This window comes from Corvus cornix, chromosome 1 (assembly GCF_000738735.6).
Source record: "Corvus cornix cornix isolate S_Up_H32 chromosome 1, ASM73873v5, whole genome shotgun sequence".
NCBI lineage: Eukaryota > Metazoa > Chordata > Aves > Passeriformes > Corvidae > Corvus > Corvus cornix.
This window is the reverse complement of record NC_046332.1, coordinates 67,878,661-67,902,194: the sequence shown is the minus strand read 5'-3', so window position 1 is coordinate 67,902,194 and position 23,534 is coordinate 67,878,661. Positions and strand designations below refer to the sequence as shown.

The window sequence follows — 23,534 nt, the reverse complement described above, 5'->3', positions numbered from 1 at the left end:
TCACAGAGCCAGAATTCAAGATGAAAAAATAATTATTAAAAAATATATAATGCTAGAAGACAGAAAGGATGTATCAATATAAAGCAGAAAGGCTATATTAAAGACCATATGGTGAACATCAAGAGAAAGTAATCAGAATGAAGGAATGAAATTTGGAAGTAGAGGTACTTTGAAAAAAAACCCAATTCATTTTAAATCAAATTAAAGCCTCTCATATATCATCAGAGATCTTAAATTTAAATAGAAACCACAACTAATTTGATTCTAAGTAATCTAGAGAAGGAAGTTTGTAGCTGAATCCTAAATAAAACATACAATTGAACTAATATGTACAATTGTGGACTCTACCTGAAAAATTGTTTTGAAAGTGTCTATAATAAAGTAAAAATTTCATCTGCATGCCATTCCCCTGAAACACAAGGAAAAAAAAAAAACACACCACCAGAAAAACCCATCACCCTGTCAAGAAAAGTTTCCCACAGAAAAGGAAAATTTGGCCAGCTCTCCTTGATGACAAAAGATAAGGAAATACCAGGGTGGTTCCATGGTTTGCAAAGTGTTAGGCACAAAGGCACAGAAAAATATTTTTATTTTTTATGTTCTCCACCCCTTTCTTTATCTGCCCTTTCATTCTAGTTTAGCTTTCTATCATATTTCTCTCTTGTTACCTTTACTATTCCCTTTCCTGGTTTAGAAGGTACATGCCAATGATCTAAGTAACACTGTTTCAGGTGGTTGTCTTGGTGCAAGCATTATTAATACCTCCTGATACCTTCAATAAACACATTTTAGAATGGTGTCATACTACATTGCATTTAAGAGAAGCAATGCTGTTGGAGTAGCAGTTGTCAGAAGGATATGTTTCCTGTTGAATCAGGAAAATCTGCATGGAAAAGCATCAAGTGCTCTCCACCCTAAAGGAATACTAATTTCCCACTAGAAAAAAAAATCCCACTCTACAGTATTTCAGATAAACATGTTCAAACCCGAGACTGGCTAGAGATGCGCACCTTTATGTGTGTGTGTGAATGGGAAACAAAAATGCATTTAAAAAAACCCTTTCCCAAAGCTGAAAAACTGTATGAAGATGACGTTTTGTGCTCATGTTCATCCAGCACTCACACTGAGACTGTTAGCAACATCTCGACTTGTTTGAATTCGCAGACCAACTTGAAACAAAACTGCTAATGTCATTTCATTTACAGCTCTGAAAAAGCCAACAGCTTTCTATTCTGCCCTGTCTTACGATCACAGCCCTCATGTCTAACGTGAGAAAAGGCTTCCCAACCACAGTGCAAAGCATTGCACTTCCACCTTGCTCACAGGAGCTGCAAGCAAAAATAGATGGTCTTAGAAGACCAAATTGGTATCTTGCAAGGAAAAAATTGGTATAAGCAAGATTTCCACTCACTACCCCTCTCCAAAGAAGGCACTGGCTCTTACCTCAGAGTCTTTCTTGGAGCACCCGGTCTCAGATGGAAACGTACCTTAACTAAAATTCTGCCTTGCTGAAGAGCGCACACTTATTCCTCCTGAGCAACAAGCAATGTATTATTCTGACAGATATGTTCAGCTGGCATAAACTGTACATATTCATCTTCCCACTGTCTCACGGGGTCTTGTGATTTTCATTCCAGTTTGTTCTGTGTTCAGCCAACTGAGTTGAAAACAGAAGGTTTTTGGGGAACAATGGTGCTGCAGCCAGAGATGCACCTCTGAAACTGCTCAGCAAAGCCTTGTTGGAAAATATGTTGTCAAACCACAAAGTCCTCCCCCTCATGTGATTATATTCAAACCATCCTCACAGGCTAGGATTCAAGCTGAAAACTCTGTATTTTTTGAGAAAAAAGTTTTCCTTTGGGTTTGCTTTTGTTAAATACTCATTTTCTTTTCACCACCCCTACTGCCCAAGAACTCTAATCAAAATCATTTGGCAGGATCTGAGCCCAGCAAAATTTAACCATTTGAGTAATTTTCTTTAAACACCATCTCTGTTTCACACAAGTATGGACTGGGAAAAGTGGATTTTAAGTAAGAAAGTGCAATCTGTACTTTTTCTACCATTCATAATGAAATCTCAGCTTCCACAATCCTCTGACCTTTCTGTTACCCTTCCCATATCCCTCAGAAATGCCCAAGGGCTTCAGGAACAGCTGCTCTGTACTGGTTTGCTTGCCTCTCTGCTGTACTGGGGAAAAATATGTACACAGCTCTTTATACAAACTGTGTATTTTAGACAGTTTGAACTATAATCAGAAGTTAAATTCTAATTTTCCAGAAACTATTTTCGTGCAAAGGTTCTAAATGGCATTTTAAAAAAGTAGTCAAAATTAAAGCAAAAAACCCAACAGCTAACCCGCCAGTTAACTCCCTTCAGGAAACCTATGGGAACATCTCTGTCTCCAAAATCTACCTTGTGCTGTTAAAAATCAATCTGCTGCACATGGCAACTTTCTGCAACTAGCTGGCACACCTCACTGTCCAGGAAACCACCGTAAGAGCTGCATGGACATTTCTTCAGTCACCTGTCCTGCCCACGCTTCCTTGCAACCACTCTGCTACTTGCCTTACCCCCAGCAGTTCCATTTTCCAAACTGGAACAAAAATGAACAGGCAAATGGAGCTAAGACAATGGCTGCATCTCACCCACATGCCTCAGGAGAGAACCGGAGCAGTGAGGCTGGAGCAAAAAGTTGCCAGATGGATACCAAGTTATGGCTAGATCCAACACTTCTTCCCAAAGAGTTCTTACAAACTCTCCCACACAAGCTGCAGCCCAGATTTCCCATGCCATACCAAACTAGGGAGAAGTTTAATCAGGTTTTTTTTTTTTTAACTTTCCTGGTACCAATTAAGCATTTTTCTTTAACTGAATGCCGAGTCTCATTTCAGTATTTAATCCTTGAAACACATGTATTTATTTTTCCATTCCATCATGACTAGACCTGAATCACTGCAATCCACAACAAAAAAGTCACTAGGCAGCAGTATAATCAAACTAAAGGTAAAAGCTAAGCCTTAATCTGAGTTGTGTAAAATGTTCCTGCCAATATAAAGTCCCTATTAGATCTCAGGATAAGTAAGGTGTCATAAAAGTAAACAAGACATAAATCAATAATGCATGGACTTCATTAAAAGCAACACCTCACCCTAACTCAATACAAAAAAAATCTAGCACACAATATTCCATATAGAACAGAATGTTTCATTATTCCTATAGGCCCTCACTTACTATTTTACTCAAACAATTTGTTTTCAAAACAACCATGAACTCAAAGAAGCCAGATAACAAAACCCTTCTGGAGATTCAACCAAAGGCATCTATTCAACACTGTGTTTCTGTACTGCTGAAAAAGCCTGTCAAATAGTTGAAGTGAACACAATGCTTAAACAGCATACTTATATGGAAATAAAATATATTAACTCCCTAGAGAACAAAACCAAAACTCGAGAAATTCCTGGAGGGGAAGAAAAACAAAGGGGAGGGAAAGGGGGGGGAAGAGAAACAAGATGTCTTTCAAAGTGTTTGTTTCCTTCTGATAATCAGACTGCCACGAAACTCTCAAAACCATGGGGGGGTTGTTTCCTTTGAATCAGAAGACTCAGAAGAGAAATGGATGCTAATTGCACAATGAATGCATAAAATGTTTTGGAAATGGACTACAGGAATGAGTCTAGAGGAGCATGAAGAAGCTGTAGAAAGAACATGATTAGATCTCGTTACGTTCTAGAAAAAACCCTGCCATCTCTCGATATTAAAATTTCCATCTGTTTTAAAAAAAATAAAGAGAGAGAAAAAAAGAGAGAAAAATGAGACACATAAATTCCCCCCTTCCAACAGTGATTTCTAGATCTCATAAAGGCTTGCTGGGGAGCAATTAGTGTGAGACTCGAAGGCATTGAAGACAGAAGAAGTGGGAGCCACAGAAGTGTATATATAATATTTATCAAGCCACAGAAAATACTAGAAGCAAATTTGTGGGAGAAACAACCTACAAGCAATGAAAATATATCCAGAACATGTCAAGCAAGCCTACCACCTAATTCCCTAGTAAGCTTTTTCTATCTCTAAATCCTGTCTTTCAACCACAGTATCCTGAGCCTGCCAGGTATCTATGTCTGCTTTCTTATAAACACAAATCCCCAAAATTTTTAATCTGAGTTTTACATGCTGGGATGAAACCTGGGCCCTTCCAAGCTGGTGTAACTGAGAAGGTTCCTCTCAAGTCTGGGAAAACCAGTCTTCCACTATTGTCACTATAAGGACCATCTTCTGAACCTCTCCCAATAATGGCCTTCATAATTGTAGTCTGAAGTGTTTGTGTAAAACCTTTTCCACAGGTTAACACAAAACAGCTCTGTCAATTACTATCTTTAAGTTGTATTTTAACAACAATAACACTGGGTGATCCCAATCTACAAGAATCATTCACCTTTCCACCTCTTCCCTTTACTTTTGAAGACTTGTAGGAACTAGAAACAACTTGAAGAAACAATAATACACTACAAGTGAGATATAAACTACACACCAAATGAATACTCTGCATTTTCACATCTAGACATAAAAAATGCATATAAAAACAAGAGTGCTTGCAGTTATGATTCAAGACAACACTTAAATCACCACAAAAATGAAACCTAGCTTATGGTTTTCTGTTTTGAATCTAAGGGCTACTTCAGATGCCACGTCAAATAACTGTGCTGTCCTCCCCAGAATTATTTTGGTTTCATTTGAATTCTTTTTCTTGTATGCCTCACAGGAAAAGAATGTGCAGCAGTCTTATTCACAAGCCTAAATACCTGAGCTTGTCTGGGACAAAAGCAAGTAATACTTCCTACGTTCGTTTGATGTGGAAATGCACGTTCTCAGCTTGTGCAACAACTTAGGGCAATTTAACCTAATCTTATGACCTCCAGCCAAGTTAACTACACTTATACACTAATGAGCTACATGGTCAACCAGCAAAAGCCAATGTTTTGTTCACTCATCCCATTAAAACATATAAATAAAAGTATCTAGAGAAGTTTTGCTTTCTCCTACTAAGAAACCAGGTAATTTTCCCTAATGTTGAGCCTGCATGTTTATCACAAGGTGGGATCTTCCATTTATCACAGGAATCATGCTTCACCTCGGATCTTGTAATATGAGACCAATAGTTTTTGTGACAGGACTAAGTAGCCTTGACACCCTAAGTGACATGAATAGCCAACAAGGTTGTCCGAGTGAAAAAAATGATGAAGAAGGAATTCTTTGAATTCATTTACCCACAAAAGGATTTCTGATGCTAAACGACTACAAAACTTATCCTAGTCTTTGGGCAGTAAATTTTCCAAACAGCATACAGAAATCTTTTACATTTCCTGTGAAAATTATTACATACATCTCCCACCTCTACCCCCAGTAATGTGATTTACAGCCAAAACATTGGCAAATCCCTCAGCTGAAACCTGAAGAGAGATCTTTGCATCACTGGAGTTATTTTAATGCAACTAAAGCTTTGCTGTGGGTGGAGTGAAACAGGTTCTAAAAATACTTTAGCTATACAGAACATTTCCTATTCTGCCCATTCCCTAAGAAAGGGATATTGGAAGTGGCTTCTGAATGTAAGATAAGATGGTGGCCTTTAAACAGAAACAAGCAATGCTACAGAGGTTTGTGCACAGGAGCCAGTGCTTGATACATCTGGGGATGATGCAGCTTCATGCAGTGACAGGATGACTAAAGTTACAGATGCAAATGACAGATTAAGTATCCTTTGTGGTCTAAGGCAACATAGAAATGGTATGGTTTTGAACAAAAAATAAAAATGGAGCTAAAATTTTGAAAACTCCTTAAAAAAAAAAGATCACTTGGTTCATACCCCAGATATTAGATTCCATGCCATTACTTACCAAGCCAGCTATTGGAGTTGGCAGACGATTGATCTTCTTAACAATGCCAGGTTTGATCTTGTTAATCAAACTGAAAAAAAAGTCATATGATTTTCTGTTACATAATTTACTGTACTTAAGCATAAGCATCAATGCTTATTAAGAAATACTTTGCATATGGTCCTAACTTAAAATGATTTGATCAAATTTGAGCTGAACCTATTAACGCTGCCAAGAAGTGACAAGCAAGAACAGATTGTAGAAGCAAAAATGAGACAAGTCACACAAAAAGATTTCTGGGAACAGCAAAGTGAGAAAAAAAAGAAAATGCCTGAGGATGTGTGGGCAGAAAAGGATCAGTGTTTCTACTACATGGGTAGGGATGTTAATTGGACTCAAATTTCCTATTTAAAGATTTTTTTCACATAAAGGTTCTGAGCAGATGTCAAAAATGTACCAGAATATTGATTTTCAGAGTTCAGTGTGAAAGCACTAATATTCCTGTAATAGTGAGAAATAAACTCAGTTTTCATAATGCTACCAAGCCCAGAATGCTGTGGGCAGCAATCTTTTTTGGCACCTATAATTTACATGCACAAGTCATTTTCCATTTCAGTCAGAAGAAACTGTACCTGATATCGCTCTTCACATAAAATTCATAATTAAGCTAAGACAGGACAGACTAACACATCACTACTGAATACACAAGCCCAAATGCACTCCTTATCCTGCAGTGAGGATGAGGCATGGGATTCCTTGCAAGTTTATACCCAGGTTTTCAATCATGGAGGTAGGGAAATATTGTGGTTCACCAAATTACACCCTATACCACAAGGTCAGCAGAGAACAGGGACCTCAGGACACCCTGCAGACTTCATCTGCCTTCATATATAGCTCTGAGGATTTTTGTACTTGCTCTCTCTTCTTGTTGCTGCTTGTCTGGGCAGACCCTTCACCCCACAAAAAGCATCAGCACAGCTTTGTGATCTACCCACATCAGTTCAGAGACAAGACCTGGAGTTTAAAACTCTGTGTAAGGAAAAAGCATCTTTTGCTCAAGCAGAAAATGTATTTGGGAAATAAACACAAAGAACAGTTTACCCCTATACACTGGAATGAAGGATACATTTCTAAGTAACGGCAGAAAAAAAAAAAAAAAGAGCTGCAGATCCTGAGATTTTTCAATTAAATTAAGTTATTTAGCAAACGAGACACATCTGATTACTTTTCCCACCCAAAAAAAGTTACCTGTTGAGGTGGAATAAAAAAAAAGTTTGCATTCCTCCCCTTTTTTTTATTTCTAAATCTTCCAAATGCATAATTTTTATTTGTTTTATTTTACTGAAGAACATGAAGTAGCATGTGACCAGAAAGAAATTCACTAAAGTTTTTCTCTAGTGTATGCACACGAGAATTGGCAAAATGTAAAAGGCTTTATTTTGTCAACTACTGATCACTCAGACAACGTGTGCACTTGGTCTTTGAGTAGGACAAACAAACTGACTGGATGCTATAGGAATATGTGGTGCAAGTAGAGGTCTTATCTGCTATAGTTTAAGTCAGATACACAATCTCCAGAGATAATATATCCACCTAAATTAGCCATGCCACAGGTGAACCAAGGAAATGGGCAACACAATTTCTAGCTTGTCTCAACTATTTGAGATCTTGCACTGTGTTGTCTTTGGTGAAAATTGGACATCTGAAAATTTTTGCCATCTGCTCTTTCCTGTTTCCACAGAATTTCTATGAAAAATCACTCCTCCTTGGACTTCAAGTATGTCAAATTTAAAATTACAGCACAGGGGAGCAGCTATTTTGGTACACCATAATGAGGCATGTTTTGCTTTCAAGAAAGTTGCATGCCTCCTAAGGCAAGCCGCTCAGCTGAAAAAATTATAGGATGTTTTTCTTGGATTATTATTATTAATTACAGATAAATTTGACTGATTTGCACTTGGCAGATGGAGCCTCACATTCTCTTGCCAAATAAGTGTCAACAATGAAGATATCAGAGGATTAGGATGTGTTAGTTAATGGCCAATTCCTAAACACATTATTTAAGAGTTATATCAGAATACAATATACACATCCCACTAAACACATACCTGAAGAAATACCTTCTTATTAAAAGTATAAATCATTTTTATTACCACATTCACACTCATTAACATTTAATTACACAAATAATGAACATGCAGCATCCAGCTCTACAATATTATTGAAAATTAATTCATGCCCCTTATTACAGATAACTTCAGAAGAAACTAGCAAGATAAGACTCGAGGCGCAAAGGGTCCAAAGAAAAATAAAGTCAAGGACAGAAAACATGGTATTCTTCACAGAAGGAAAGAATTATATATAGGAAAAGAAGCTCAGAGAGCTGACCTTTCATAAATATTTTCTGAAAGTTAGCTTGGCTGAACTGATTTTAGAGTGGATCTGAGATTTCTAGTATTTTCTTTTTAGCATCCCAGATAGTTCTCTAATGAGATTTCTCTTGCACTGGTGTTCTAAAGACATTTTCAACTCCTGTTCCTTAAAATACGAAGGGATTAGCACCACTTCCAGTCCTGGAAACCTGTTCCAGTAATTACAAAGCTAATTACAGATATGTGGATAAGACCTGATGAGTGGACATTTTACACCTCTGACTCAGTCTAGCACCGAAACCAGGCAAGTCCAATCATTGTCAAGCCTACAATATATAAGCACAAGGAAGCTTCTTACAGAAAGTGCTCCAAAACAAGCTGAGTGTAAAGGTCTGTGGTAGGAATAGGTAGTTGCCGAATTTATAGAACCAACACTCAAGGGCTGGGGATGGAGCACAGAAATCCAAACCCACAAAACAACAGTGGGTATAGGGGTAAGAGTGGTTTGATCCCAGTCATGGCCACACCACCTTGCACGATCTAAAGAGAAAGCCCTGGGATATCCTGGGCATTATACTCAAACCCAATATAATCAATCAACAACAGCACAATTCTCTCAGTATCACACAAAGAAGTGTAGGGGACAACACACAGAATACATGGATCTGGAAAGAGAATGTCCAAAAGCTGCTTTTACTTCCCATGACAAACAACAAATATTAAAAAAAAAAAAAAATTATTTACTACAAAATACTTTTGGTACTGAAAAAAAAATTCAGGGGCCAGGAAGGACAGAAGCCAGGTGATGTTAACCTGAGGGGGTTTTATATAGGTAAGTCAATACTCACTCGCACAACAGGACTCCATTTTCTAGAGCTGCTCGAAAATCTTCAGTTCCAAAGCTTTGCCCAGTAACTGCCTATAAGAATAAGAGTTGAGAGTTAATTGGACACACACACAGAATCAGGACTAGCAAGAGAATCTTGGTAGTAGTTAAAAAAACCCCAATCCAACAAACCCTGATTTAACACTTAGTTCATACTATTATTTTCTTACATTAATTTCAAAATAAGCAAGTATTTACAAACCAGTTCTTTATGCCTCAAAAGAAGTCAGATCAAACATCTTAAAATAGTTTCCTCTAGTGTAAGTCAATCTTTAGCTAAATTCTGTGGGAATACTTATTATTTTCTAAAGCAATACGAGTCACACTGAAAAGCGTAAAATAAATTTCAAACAGAAATGCAAAAGCGAGAGAAAGTCTTTTATCTCCTACTTCATGTTACAGCGTGTATACCCATGATATCTAGCACAAAGTACTTTAATAGTGGGTTTTCTCCATGCCACTTGCACCTAAGGCAGTGTGACTAAAGAACCACTCCAAGTCTGCATTACCACATGCACATCAATTCCCACTACTTGGCAAGCGGCAGGACTATACTAATGGGATTCCTTTGTATATTCAGGGTGAAAGAGCAGTGAACAAGGTCTTATAAAGGACTTAAGATACCCAAAACCAAAAGAATTGCCTACAAGTTTTCAGCAAAGTAGTTTTCAAAAAAGACCCCAAGACCCAAAAAACCAAAGCATTTGCCCAAGCCTATACTCACTTCGAGCCACTACTAGATCCCGCCTCTGCCTACATTCCCTGAAGGGACCAAATTTGGCAGATGTCTTCTAAACACCCAGACTGATAACCCACATGCAAGTCAAAAAAGGACATATTATTCTACCATTAGTCCAAAAGAGAGGTTAATGCCAGTTGGGAACAGAAATCAAATACTAGGAATGGTATTTATTTGAGCTTAGAGGTCACCATGTTCAGCCCCCAGCTAATTATGAACAACCCTTTGGGGATTCTGACCGTCCTCAATCCTGTGCAGGGCTTCAGGCACACAATTAAAATGTGGAACCTGCATGCATCCAGAGCAAAGCTACTGGTTACCACAGTAATTAAGGAAATTAGTACCGGAAAAAATGAGCTGTGCTTGGTAAAAAGAGCAAAGGAGAGGATGGAGCTCTTTTAGGATCTGTTACTATCACCCTATTATTTTTTTCTAAATTCCAAATCTTCACACAATCTTCACACTAACACCAGAAATCTTACTATTTAAGTAATTAGCTTTAACATAGGTTTTCTTTTCATTTAAATGTTCTAAGTTCAATCTTCCTATTGAGAAAAAAATTAGATATTACAGAAATCTTCTTTTGTGTTTAAGGTTTTCTTCTAAAACGTAACAAATAGTGACAGAAAATTAATGACAGCACACCAACTCAAGATACGAAAAAATTCGAACTTCAGGGAAAGAAAGGATGATAGTGATCCCCCTAGGAGAACTGCACTTTATACAATATTCATATAATAGTCTGTTCCAACAGAAAAGTAGAAGTTGTATCTTAACATTATAATTGCCAATAATCACTTAAAAACACAGAATCTGAAAACTGCCCTTATCTCAAATATGGTATGGGATTTTGCTTCCTAACTTGTATATTTAGTGATAATAATTTTGAGGAACATAAAAGCACTGAAACTTCAAAAATAAATATCTGTGTTCCCTAGGTAATAGGGAATATGAGAAACAGGAATACCTAGTTAAAAACTATGCCCTTCATTCTGCAAGTTAGAAATTTGACATTTGCATGCCATACATTAGAACTGTACTGTAATAAGGGCTGTAGGACTGGGGTCTAGCTTTATGGCTGTTCTTCAAACTCCAATCAATTCTTAAGAATCCCAAAGCCGTTCTTATTTTGGAATTGTCACTGACATCTACAGGACTACACAGTCAATATGTTTGGGTTTATAGGGAATTTACTGGCAAGTCATGCATGCAACAGATAATGAGATGTTTCCTTCAACAAGAGCTGGGCCCATCCCAATCCTGCAATGTCTTCTATATCCACAAACAATCTTCACAGTGAAATTCCTCTTTTTACTAAAAAAAAAAACCAAAACAACAACAACAACAAAAAAAAGAGTCCTGGAATTGCAGTATGTAGCTAAGGCCTACACCACTCAAAAATTATTCCCAGGAAGACAAGGAGCATGTGTCACTAAAGAACTGAAGACAAGTTAAACTTCAGAGTAGCCCATCCGGAACACAAGAATGTCATGCTACAGTACATAATCCTGTTTCCTTGAACATCAAGAGTCCAATTTGAGTAGAAGGCTGTAAATGCCTCTATTAGACTTGCAAACCTCTTAAAATTACATTAGACGACATTACACTGGAAGCATTTTGACTAAGTTATTTGTGCAGCTGCTGCAGCAGCAATCAACACTGATTTGCTATACAGGATGGAGCTGTCAGACCAATCTTGTGACCCACTGATTTTGAAAACTGTCTGGTGTGTTGATATTAAAATAAAAGCATTGGTTCTGCCAAGTTAGGTTTCATTAATATTGACTTTCAAAGGATAACTAATAATTAAGTAATTAGAAGGTATTCTCAAAGAACAATTTACACTGGTACTTGAAACCAAAACATTTTCCAAGTTGCACAACAACTTGAATTTGTTGATGTCACAAAAGTAAGTGCTCCAATTAAAAATCTGCTTTTGTACAGAGACTGAGGACTTTTCTCATCATGGACTTTCATCTGGCTTATACCCCGTGCAGAGCTTCAATCTCAACTGTAACTATGATAGCCTACCCAGTAACTAGATATCATTAAAAAAATGCAAAGACAGACTGGCTCAGAGTTCCCTGGCTTTTAAGAACCTAAGTAAGACAAAGTGAATCCCACCTTAAGATGCTACATCTTCAAACTATGTCTACGATTTCTGAGTCACCATTTATTCATTAAAACTGCTTATACTGGGTGTGGTACTCTTATGTAATAAGCATAATTGATTTTGGACAAATTTTCAACCACTTAGCCATGTGAGCCACCAAATAATAAAGAAAATATCTTGCAAGAGTGATTTCTATCCATCTTTGAACATCTCTTTCCAAATTACGTCTCTTTTCTCTCCTCCATTCAGCTGAATATATTCTACTTCTATCACTGCTTTTTTGATAGAAAGAGAGCAATGACATAAATAAAGGCTATATCATAAAATCATATTTAATTGCTGCTATAAAACAGTTTAATTTTGTTTTTGAAAGACAGCATCTCCTGATACTTTGGTAATTTGCAACTGCCAGGTCCAACCAATTTTTGTCAAACAGTATGCAAATCAAGTCTTTATTTGAATTTAGGCATTTTAAAAATGCTTACCCACAGAGGGCTAGTTTATTTTCAGGTTTGCTGTGATTCCTGTAGGAGGAGACAAATCAAGAAGAAATAAGTGAAGATCAACCATTCTGAGCATGGCATGACATCAAAATAATCATGGACTGAGCAAAAAGCACATAGCACAGAATATGCTGATTATATGCCTCAGTACCAAAATGATCATTGAGTACATTTCTTCTGCTTGCTGTACTGCTGGCTGATCATAAGGTAGGGCTTCTTTGCCTTAAAATCTATCCAAAGTTGAAAAATTTTTTCAGTGTTAATTAAAAAAAATACTGAGGGAGTTCAGGTCAAGTTGTTTTCATGGTTTGCACAGGTTTGAATGGCTTTAGTAAAAAGGCAGTGCTACCACAGGCCAGTCAGTGTTTACCACCACATGAAACTCCAAGTGAAGGGACTGGTAGGTTTCTCAATTTAACTTGGCTGTGATGGAAACAGCCAAGCTAGACTGCCCATCCAATGGAAGAATCATACCACATACCCAGGCATGCTGGCTGACCAGTTCTCCATCACAAAAGTGTTAGCTGCCCAGAGACAAGGAGGCAGTGCTGTATCACACCCAGCCTGTAATCACAGCAGTGCCTTGGTACAGGTACTTACTTGCCATCCAGCCTGCTCTCTCCACCTCATTCAGAGCTCCTCTGCCACCCTGCCTTTAGACTGCACCATCTAAAACCATGCAAGGTCCCTGTGCATCAATTTGAGAGAAATGCTGCTTGCATCAGCTTGAACCACACAGCTCTCTGCTACAGGGATGTAGGCTAGGGATGGAAGGAAGATTCAAGATACTGAAGCACACATGGTAGCAACTACCTGAAGGTAGGCTTATGCCAGGATCTCATGAAGCTAGCAATTAATCAGATCAACACTGATTTATCAATTTCAGATGTCCACCACAGCTGCAGCAAGAAAAGCCAAATTTTGCATGCTGAAGAGAGGACTGCCTATCTTCTGCAGGGAACTGGGACAGTGATGCAAAGGTGATGCCATGGTGCCATCCACACTACAGATTTTTGGCTATGCCTGCCAGTTTCTGTCACAATGCCTGCATGAGTGGATCACCTCACGTACACATGAATGTCTGAATTCCTACCCTTCCAATGGCCTTCCTTCTCCCTACCCATTACCAAAAATCTGGATCAGACTACATGGCAAATGGCTCAGTCTTAAATAATCCCAGCATGGTATTCCTCCATTTACAGTACCCCTTTGGCTGTAACTACCTTCATCCAATGTATTGCTCCAGAATGAGACTTCAAGATGCACAAGGAGATACACAGGCTACACCCCAGCCAACAAGCAAGCATGCAGGCAACTCCGAGTGTGCTGGCATCTGTACAGTGTGGCCAGGCCTGGAAGTAGATTCACAACACCTTTTCAAGTAGTATTTTTAGTCCTCTGCATTTTATATACAAAACATGCTATACCTCAGCTTGACGGATTTTTTTATGTCCATCACAAAAGAAGAGCAATATCAAAAAAAGAAGTAAAAAAAGGCAGTAAGGATTTTTCTCTCTTCTGCGCTTAGATGCACTATCCAAAGTCCTACCTCCCCTTTTTATGGCTATTTGCAGTTCCATTTAAACACCATGCAGTACACAAGCTTGTCTTTGAATGGCATGTGCAGTAGCTACCAGAAATGCTGTCATTATGTTTTGAAGTAAATGGCTTACGCTGTTTGTCATTTACAGACTTCCCATCCAGTCTTCTCCTCCCAAATTTTTAAATCTCCTTCCTTTTCCTTAAAAAAAACCCCAAGAAACCCCCATAACATTGTCACAGTTTTCTCCTGTAGTAATTTGCTTTATCTAAATCCCTTCCAAAGGGCAGGTGGTATGAGCCATATTTAGAGGGTTTCCGTACACAGTCTTGAGCACAAGCTCAAAATCAGCCATTTGGGTAGAAAACTTTTGACATTGCAGCAAACAGCCCAACCTAGATGTCTCAAGGTCAAGCAGTAGAAAAGAGCAGCTCATTTTTGAGGGAAATGTGCAGAAAGAGCGGGCACTCATAGCTTCCATCCATGGGAAAATACTACTGACATTTCATTTCTGGTAGCAGCAGGGATGCCAGGTCCAAAGCGGGCAAGGTCATTGTGGGAAAAATGCTGCTATCTTCCCTTCTAATCAACAGTTTAATTCACAGTCCAACAAACTCCTGAGGGGTCAGTCAACAAGTGCTCAAGAAGCTGGTATCCACAGAGGCTTTCCCAGTCAGCTCTCCAGTAATGAAATTATGACATTGCCCAACCTAACAACTGAGCAAGACCAGGATTTCTACAAAAAAAGCTCTTAATTTCAAATCCCCACACCTCATGGCTAAAATCCATGACAGACATGATTCCACTGAGGAAAAGAACTGGGGTGGCTGGATTAGGAGAAGTATCTACAAATAAATGTGTTGTATAATCTAACTGCACAGCAAAAGTAAGAAGGCAAAGAATATTTTTGCTATTGATCATTTATGCCGGACCATGTGAACACTTATCTCCACAACAGTAACGTTTTTCAATTGTAGTAATTCACTCTCTATTGCTCAATGCAAGGCTGTACTCCCCTGTTTAACCCCATACCCCAAATCCCTAGGCATCATTACATTTCAGAGAATGTAGAATTTTTTCAGTCTTCAGCCCAAACTGCCTTTGATAGCAAACCAGAACAGATATTTATAAAAGGAAATGGTTGATTATTGAAAAAAAAAAAAGAGTCTTAACTGTTATTTTCTATCATCAACATAATGATGGGGTCTTATTGTGGTATGCCTTCTGGACAAACATACCAAGACTCCTGAAATAACATACAACTACATTCTTACAAAAGATAAAGAAAAGCAATGAATAAGAAGCAAGCAAGAAGGGAAAAGATTACTGGTGTAGTAGGTGTGAAAAGCACAGATCTCTGCTCATCAGATGCTTGTACTCTGCTCTTTTCAGCTTTTCTGTCAAACCACATGTAGAAATACAATCTGAAGGAGGAAAGCAAAGTTTTCCTTCCAATAGGTCAGGGAACGCCTGACTTGGTGAAACAATGCTGAAGAGAGAGTCGGGATTAACATTTGGGATCAATGAACTCAGTCAAGCTTTTTCCCCCACAAAGATCATCCCACAAAGGAAAACAAGATGAATAAGCCTACTGTTGTTTATCCTGATGACTGTACTGACAGGTGTCAAACTAGGAAAACAAAAATACATTGTGTGATAAAAAAGTGTTACTGTATGTGCAGATATGGGCAGCATCAACAAGATGGAGGTAAGTGTTCCAGAAACACAAAGCTTGCAAATGCACAGTGAAATCTGAATGACTAGACGTCTCCGAAAAAAAAGAAATCATTGACATTTTATTTTTAAGTACATACATCAGATTTCTTGGGAAACTATTAATTCTGTAAACACCATTTAAATGCACACAAGCTCTAAAGCTGCCCCCTGAAGTGATGCACGCCAATTTCAACTTTAACCACACATCCACTTTCTCTTATGTATTTACAATTAATTTCTGTTAAATAAAAGTGGATATTTATTCACCTTCCCAAGACAACAGAATACTAGCATTAGTATTTTAAAATTTTCCAGTTGAGCTCCATGCTAGTTTAGTGGTTTGTGGTAAAAGAATGGTGGAATTGGGCCCCGTATTAAATTGGGTCTCTCATTAAACAGAGAAAAGGATAAAGTAGTCATGAAGAAACAAACATCCAAACATTCTGTTGACCCCTGAAATGAGCAAAAAGCAAGCACTGAATTCCATAAGTATGTAAAAACCTGTTTTATTGAAAGGTGTCTTTTCAACTAATTCACAGTAAAACAGTGGTGTACTAGACTTCAGCACTTCTTTTTGTCAGAAAAAATAGTTAAACATACCCAGGGAACAAGAATTATGCAGGAATCGTTTCCAGAAAAATCATCAACTGAGATAACAGAAGAAATTATAAGGAGAAATTCCAGTTTCACTGCTTAGATATCTTTTAATGACCATGTTTCATAATATATGTGCTCTCATGCTACCCGGATTTTGAACTTGCCCATTGTAAAAGTCAGTCACTCCATACACCATTTATTATTCTTTCTCTGAAACACCTACACGTTCAGCACCATGCCGGTTGTTACCTGACCTCAAGTTGTTAATACCTTTCCAAGTTGGGGCATAAGCAATCAAGAGACAAATCCATTCATATTGCAGCTGGATAAATGAATACATGCATGGCTACATCCTGTGTAGCGTCCGCCTGGGGCATAAAAAAGCTTGTCCCGGACAGAATATCAGTATGTTCTCAATACCTCCCTCCAGATGTTGAAATAGAACTACTAGAAGAGTATCAGCAACAATGCATCTTAGAAAAGAGGACTTGGGAGAAGACTTAAGACACAGAAGGCTTTGTATGGCTGGCTGAGCAGTCCAGTCACAGGAGAAAGCTGTGATCTTCCTGCTGTCCTGAAATTGCACCAGAGCCTCGATTCCCACTCTCTTCCTCATGCCCATGCAAAGGGTCTGCATTTATAAAGTGTCCTGCAACCATCCAGGCTATTTGTTCTTCAATATAGTACTAAACATATACTAAAAAAACCCAACCCCATCTCCATGTAACTCCCTCACACACATCCCACCACCTCTCCCCCACCCCAAAAATAAGCATATCAACTGAAACAGTTCATAGAGAACGGCTGGAGCCACAGCATACTGGAGGTAAGAAAAGGACAACTTTTAGACTTTTGTGCAGATTCTTGAGAGGCTCAGCATACCCAAAGATCCAGTGGTGCAGCGCCCTGGCAGCCAGGCAGTACGTGGCTGATGGGATAGGCAGTCACTTGCCCTCACAAAGAACTTCAGACAGCAATAATAAAAATCTCTACCCCAAAAAACTCTATGCAAAATTTGTCTGTATAATTTCTTTTGCTGAAGAAAAAGGAGATAAAAAAAAAAGCCTATGACAAGTGCAGCAGTTTGCTTTCAGGGGAACAAGAGAAAAAATAAAATTGTTTTTAAAAGCTTCAAGGCAAATAGAGGCATTACTTGCAATATTAACAGATAAAATGTTATGATAATAGAAATCATATTTGTCTAGGGCAAACATAAAAAAAGGACTAAAACAAATACCAGCTTAGACTTTTTTTGCTGTAGATATAATAAAATAACATTTGTCTAAAATTTTAATCTTTTATTTTATATTTAGTATTTGAAATAATGTCTCCATTTCAGTGTAATTGAATCTCTAAATATTTTGATATTGCTCATTTCGAACAAAAGATAAATGCAAACTATAAAAACCCCTTGAATGTTTATATTTCCTAAATTCAGTTTTATACTATTATAATTCCAGGTTGAAGTCTATGCTGCAAATTTCAATACAGGCTCTCAATCCATTGGCATCTATTTTTACAGGAAGGACCTTAAAGAAAACAATATCTTCACTTGTGCTGATTAAGAAAAACTCTGGTGCAATTTGCAAGCAGGTCCCTGTTGGGATTATTTACATAAGTGGCAGAGAGATACAGAGGACCAGATGAAATGGCCAAGAGCAGAGCTTCTGCCCTAGATTACAGTTGTCTATTACAAATTGACTGCCTTGATCCTGGGTATATTCAATACTTTGATTTTTCATATATTTTAAATACTTCTCCACGCCTCTCCAGAGAGCACCACTGGTGCCATGAGCAAACCAGGGAGCTAACCACAAGGTCTTGAAATGACATTCAGCAGGAGGAGGAAAAAAGGCATTAGATAAAAGGCACACAAAGGGGAAATGCTTTAGATACAACTGTTTTCGCATGTTTAGCAAGGTTATTCGTGCATGAAAGTAGTTTCTTGTTGTTACTAGAGATTTGTCCACCTTTTAAAATTTTTCAGCTTGGAAGCAGTACTTTGAGCAATGTACATACTGAGACGTGCATGAAGTCCAATTTAGCCCAAAGCATTCACCAACACTCCCCCTCTCTCTCTCACACTATACCCATTTGCGTGCACATGGGGTTTGGGGAACCAACAGCCATCTCTGCTCATCTTCCCTCCTGTCCCCACATCCCCTGACTTTTATACTTCTCTCTCCTACAGACGCTGATTTCCAAGCCATTTCACCAGGTTCTCTTAGCTCATTAACAAGGAAACAGATGGACAGTGAAAAAAGAAATTGTGCAGAACCGAACATTTAACAGGGTCAAAGACGCCATAAAGACAATTAGTGTCATGTACAGAGCCTGGAAAAAGAGTCACGACATCAATTCCAGTAAACTATGGCAGTTGGCATTAACTGAAGTGCTAAAACAATGCAGTTTAGAAATTTCAAGATTATCTACCAGCAGTTATGTAGAAATAAACAATCAGGTGTAAGTCACTGAAATTAATGCTGACTTCAGCTGGAGAAATATTATGCTGTTCTCTGGAATTTGAATAATTCAGGGACAAGGGTTAGCTTAAAAGAACTCCACTGATCTGACCTGTCTGAATAAAAATAACAGCAAGATTGTAAAGCTCTTGTTGGGTAGTTGGGGCCTTTCTAAACTACATTTGCATTTCATGATATGAGAGTAGGTAAGCAGTAGGAGAAGCTATATAGAACAATGACACCAAGAAAAAATTTATTTCAGAGTTTTCCTGGCTGTTTTGGGATAACTTTTAAAATATGGAGTTGAAAGGAATTTAAACACATACAAATAATTATAGCGGGCTATTTGAAAAGCACTCTGCATGGACCAAGCTACTACACCAGGAGCAAGACTTTCCAACGCTCCCGTTCCCAAGGCTCGCAGGGATGTTGCGCTCCCGGTGCGAGCCCCCGTACCCCCAGCGCTGGGCGCAGAGGCCGCTGCCGCTGCTGCACAGCACCATCTAATGGGAGACATCCCGAACGACGCAAGACCACCGGCTCCGCCCTTATGTGCAGTCCTTCTTGGCAGGAGATGAAAGAAATCGCCTCTGGCAAAGAAATTAAATAATTGCAGTCAGAGGAGGAAGGATGGCTGAGGAGGAAATTGAAGTCCAAGGGAACCACAAAAGGATGGCGTGCATTTGAAAAGATGACAGGAGAACCACTAGAGGAGGCAGAGTATCAGTCTGGGCAAAGGAATAAAGAAGTTTAGGCTCAGCAAGTTTTGCTGACCAATGCTTGTCACTGATTAGGTGTTTGAAGAGGTCCAAAATATGAATCCTGCCCTTTCAGAGTATTTAAATTTAAAAGAATATTTGGTGAACAAGTAGCAAGATGTGTCTTTATACTTTGAGAACTCTGAAATGAACACATTCTTGTGTTTGACCACAGAGCTTTCAGCTTTTCAGAGGATCCTGTTGTAGCTACACCTCCTTCAAGACCCTTCCATCATCTCACAGCAGGCACAGTGCCACCCTAAAAAGTAACCACACATTATTCATAATCATAGATATATTCCACCCCCACACCAAAAAAAAAAAAAAAAAAAAAAAAAAAAGTCAAACTCCTTCACTGTTTGAGATACATTTGCCTTTACAAAAAATCAAATGCCATTGCTAGCAGAAATCAGGGATCAGGCTACTAATGACCTCAAAATCAGGACTTCACCCTGTTTAAAAATTTAACATGACTTGAAAAGGTCCCTTTTTAAGCACCACATTGCCCTGCCATGTGTCCTTCCTATCTGAACATTCTGGTGAAGCTGATGGAGTATTTATTAAGCCAAACATAACTAGCCAGCTCTCATTCTCCAGGGATCTCTGATGCATGGTTAGCAAAACCACAGACAGCAGACGCACTATCAGCTGCCAGCCACAGGCGGCCCCACACAGGGATAATTGGCGCACTACAATTAAAGAATTGAGGTGAAGAGCACGGAGGCCCAGAAGGGAAGCCATGAGTGATAATTGCTGCTCTCCCAAATTCTTCTAACATTTCCCCCTTCCCATTCCCCTTTCCCCTTCAACGTCATCACTCATCATCACTCCATTTCTGATCCAGGGTGAGCACTGCATATGACCCAAGAGTTACTCAAGCACCTCCAGCATGACACTTCCTCCAGCCATTTTATTGCTCCTCTGCAAATGCAGCTTTATTTATTTAATTATTTGAGGAGCCAAACTGGTTTGACAGAGTGCTTGCCTCCTTGCTTGGGTGTGTGGAGGAACGCAAGACAAGATTGACTATCACAGCAGCTACACAGAGTTGCTACGTACACTGCCCAGAGGTAGGATTTAATTACTAGTCAAAAGCAGTCTATCTCCCCCTTATTACATAAGACAATTATAATTTGCTAGTATTTATTACGACATCCTTGCAGAAATGTTTATAACTTTTTGTAAACAATTCCATATTCTGCAAGGGAGAGGCAAAAATTTACATCACAGTCTCCATATTCAACCCATTAAGCATTTAAAATGTGAATCCTCCATATCCAACTTTTTATATCGTTAGAAAATTCCATGTTGATGAAAAGACTTTTTTTGTTGTTGTTCAGAGGAAAACAAGTCAGCAGTGTATAAAGAAGTTATCTGCATATGGCAATTACATCCTTTCTCAAAGACACACTCTGACTTTAGGTCCTGTGTAGAAAAAACATTTTCCAATCAGTAGCGGGCTGGTTCACATATATTCACATAATCTCCCCTAATAATACATCTACAGTGATTAAAAAAGTTCCACAAAATGCACACAAGAAAAGCACTGACATACAAGCAGGAAAATTGCACTAGAAAATATATCCAGAGCTATAAAAACAGTCTTGAAAGACTACTCTTTTAATCATTTGGTAGGATTGGGTTTGTACCTTGAAACTACTTTTTAGATTATGAACAGATGCATGTACTTTGGGCATTTTTTGTCTTTAGCTTAACTTTATTTTGTCTTTAAAAATAACAAGGCATTAAATGGAGAAATACCATCAGTAACCCATAAAGTTTTTCAGAGACAAAATTATCTATGCCCTGGAAGACCGAGATTTTCTTCTACCATAGGCAAGATGCCTCAAGCATTTCGGGTTTGAGCCACAATGGTTTCTGTGACCAGCTGTCTTTCAGGGTATGCAGACTCCAAGAATATCTGAAATTTTTCCTAGCAACAGACAAAGCACAGACTGCCCCCAATTTAAACATTTTACTCCATACATGTTGCAGGAAGTTATGCCAATTTCTGCTGCTTGATCTAGTAGATGCTTCTCCTACCATAACAAAAAACAAAACTGGGAAATGCTTTTAACATTAGGTCACTGCTTTATCAAAGCAGAATGATGTCCCTGGGGATTTTTTAATTCAAAATTCCAGAGAGAAAGGAATGATACTTTGTAGCACTAATGCTATTCCCTATGCAAGATTTAATTCTGGTTTTGGGGGCATCACAAAATCATGTGTTTTATTGGGCACACATACTCTTAGATGATTTGTTAGAACAAGAAGTTGGATATAATTTCATCTTAAAGCATTCAAACATGATTTGCACAACACTTACAGACTAACAAAGGAATTATCCCACTGAGTTAAACTAGTTGTCCATCTCACCCAGCATCCTCAGTGTGATGGTGACACGCACCAGGTATGTCAGCGCTCCTGCAGGGTGGGGAGGGAGGATACCAGTACTTTCATATTTGGAGCAGAGGTGTTCTAGCCTTCTCTATAATTAAATGGTAAAAAACACAGATAGGGAGAGCAACACATCTTTTCATAAACAGTTCGCTTGCATCAGAAATCATTACAGAAAGGAGAAACATCACCCACCACTTCCTCCTGTGCTTATATACCAACCTTTTAAAAACACTCGGTTGCTTAAAGATTTCTTTGTTTGTACTATACAGCATATGGAGATGTGCATCCAGAAGAACCTGAACACAAGTCTAACTTGTGGTAAGTCCAAAGTGATAAATCTATACAATGCCTTTTTAACTAAGGCATGTACCCATGAATATGCTACTAAAAACTCTCATCTTATGCTAGACAGTATTCTCCAAGCCTGGTGCCTCAGTCTGAGAGCCTGCATTGACGGCAAGAGGGAATTCATACACAATCTGAGTGTCACTGCAAAACTGATCTGGTATCTCTTGACATATTCTGACCTCTGCTGTTAGAAAGTGGAATTTATTTTGACAACAATTTTTCCTCTTTAAAACACTGCCCTCAGCTCAATAAGAATTTTCAATATCTGCAATTATCCAGGGAAAAGAAATAATGGGAAAATCACTTTTATTTTACACCATGAGACATAAACAAAGTTTCCATGCTTTTTCCCTCCCCCTCACGTTCCTACTATCCTGTCATTTATTATAAGCTGTATCATTTGGCTATTACATAAATACATGTACTTTGTTTTTCTGGGATCTAGACACTCTGTATGCTCCCAATCATCTTTCTCTGAGAAAGAATCGTTTTAGGCTTTTGTGACAGATACCAGCAAAAACACCAAGCACATACCAAAACAGAGACTAACACTAATCTGAAATTATTCATACTAGTTTTACAGCGCTTTTTTTTTCCCATTGTAAGTTGCACTTTCACTACAAAAATATTCTACAGTAGCCTAGCAAGCTCGAAATTATGCACAAGTCTAGGACTCTATACTGAATTTTGACAGTACTGGTTAGGAAAGAAATCATATTCTAAATATGCCATACATTAACAACAGTGAAAATGTGAATCTGAATGAATGATGGTATATTGGTTGGCAAACTTTTGAAAGCAGCAAAACACCACTTTTTCAGTTATAGCTACACTTTGAGGGGAAAAGAAAAAAGAGACTCTGTCCATCATGATTCTCTGCTTCCAAACTTCTCTTTCCCTTTTGGATAAGAAGTCTCCTCTCTGACCTTATCTTGAAGATTAACATGTGAACCTGTACTGCACTTATCACAAATGCTCAAAGAACATTTTCTCTCCCTTTCCCATCGTAACACCTGTCACACTTCAAAATAAAACTGCATGTACAGCTTGTATGATTTCTACCAGACTTGCCGATTCCCCATAGCTAGAGAGATGATAAAGTACTTGATCAAATATTTATAACCTGTATGAATTTAAGGCTATCTCTCAGTTGGAAAAGACTTTTGATTAAGGAATAGAAAGACAGCAACACAGTGCACAATGAGTGTTTGAGCATTAAATGCTAATTT

General features: G+C 38.3%; 1 protein-coding gene across 12 annotated transcripts in view; it reads right to left on the bottom strand.

Annotated features, from left to right (window-relative positions):
• Positions 1-23,534, bottom strand: part of LMO7 (LIM domain 7) — a 132,081-nt gene that overhangs the window by 87,540 nt on the left and 21,007 nt on the right. For all 12 annotated transcript variants that reach the window (XM_039549749.1, XM_039549627.1, XM_039549705.1 and 9 more), the window contains exons 2-3: positions 9,092-9,162; positions 5,893-5,962 (exon numbers count right to left, since the gene is read on the bottom strand). In XM_039549749.1, the coding sequence (XP_039405683.1) occupies positions 5,893-5,962; positions 9,092-9,162 (141 nt within the window). The remainder of the gene's footprint in view (positions 1-5,892; positions 5,963-9,091; positions 9,163-23,534) is intronic.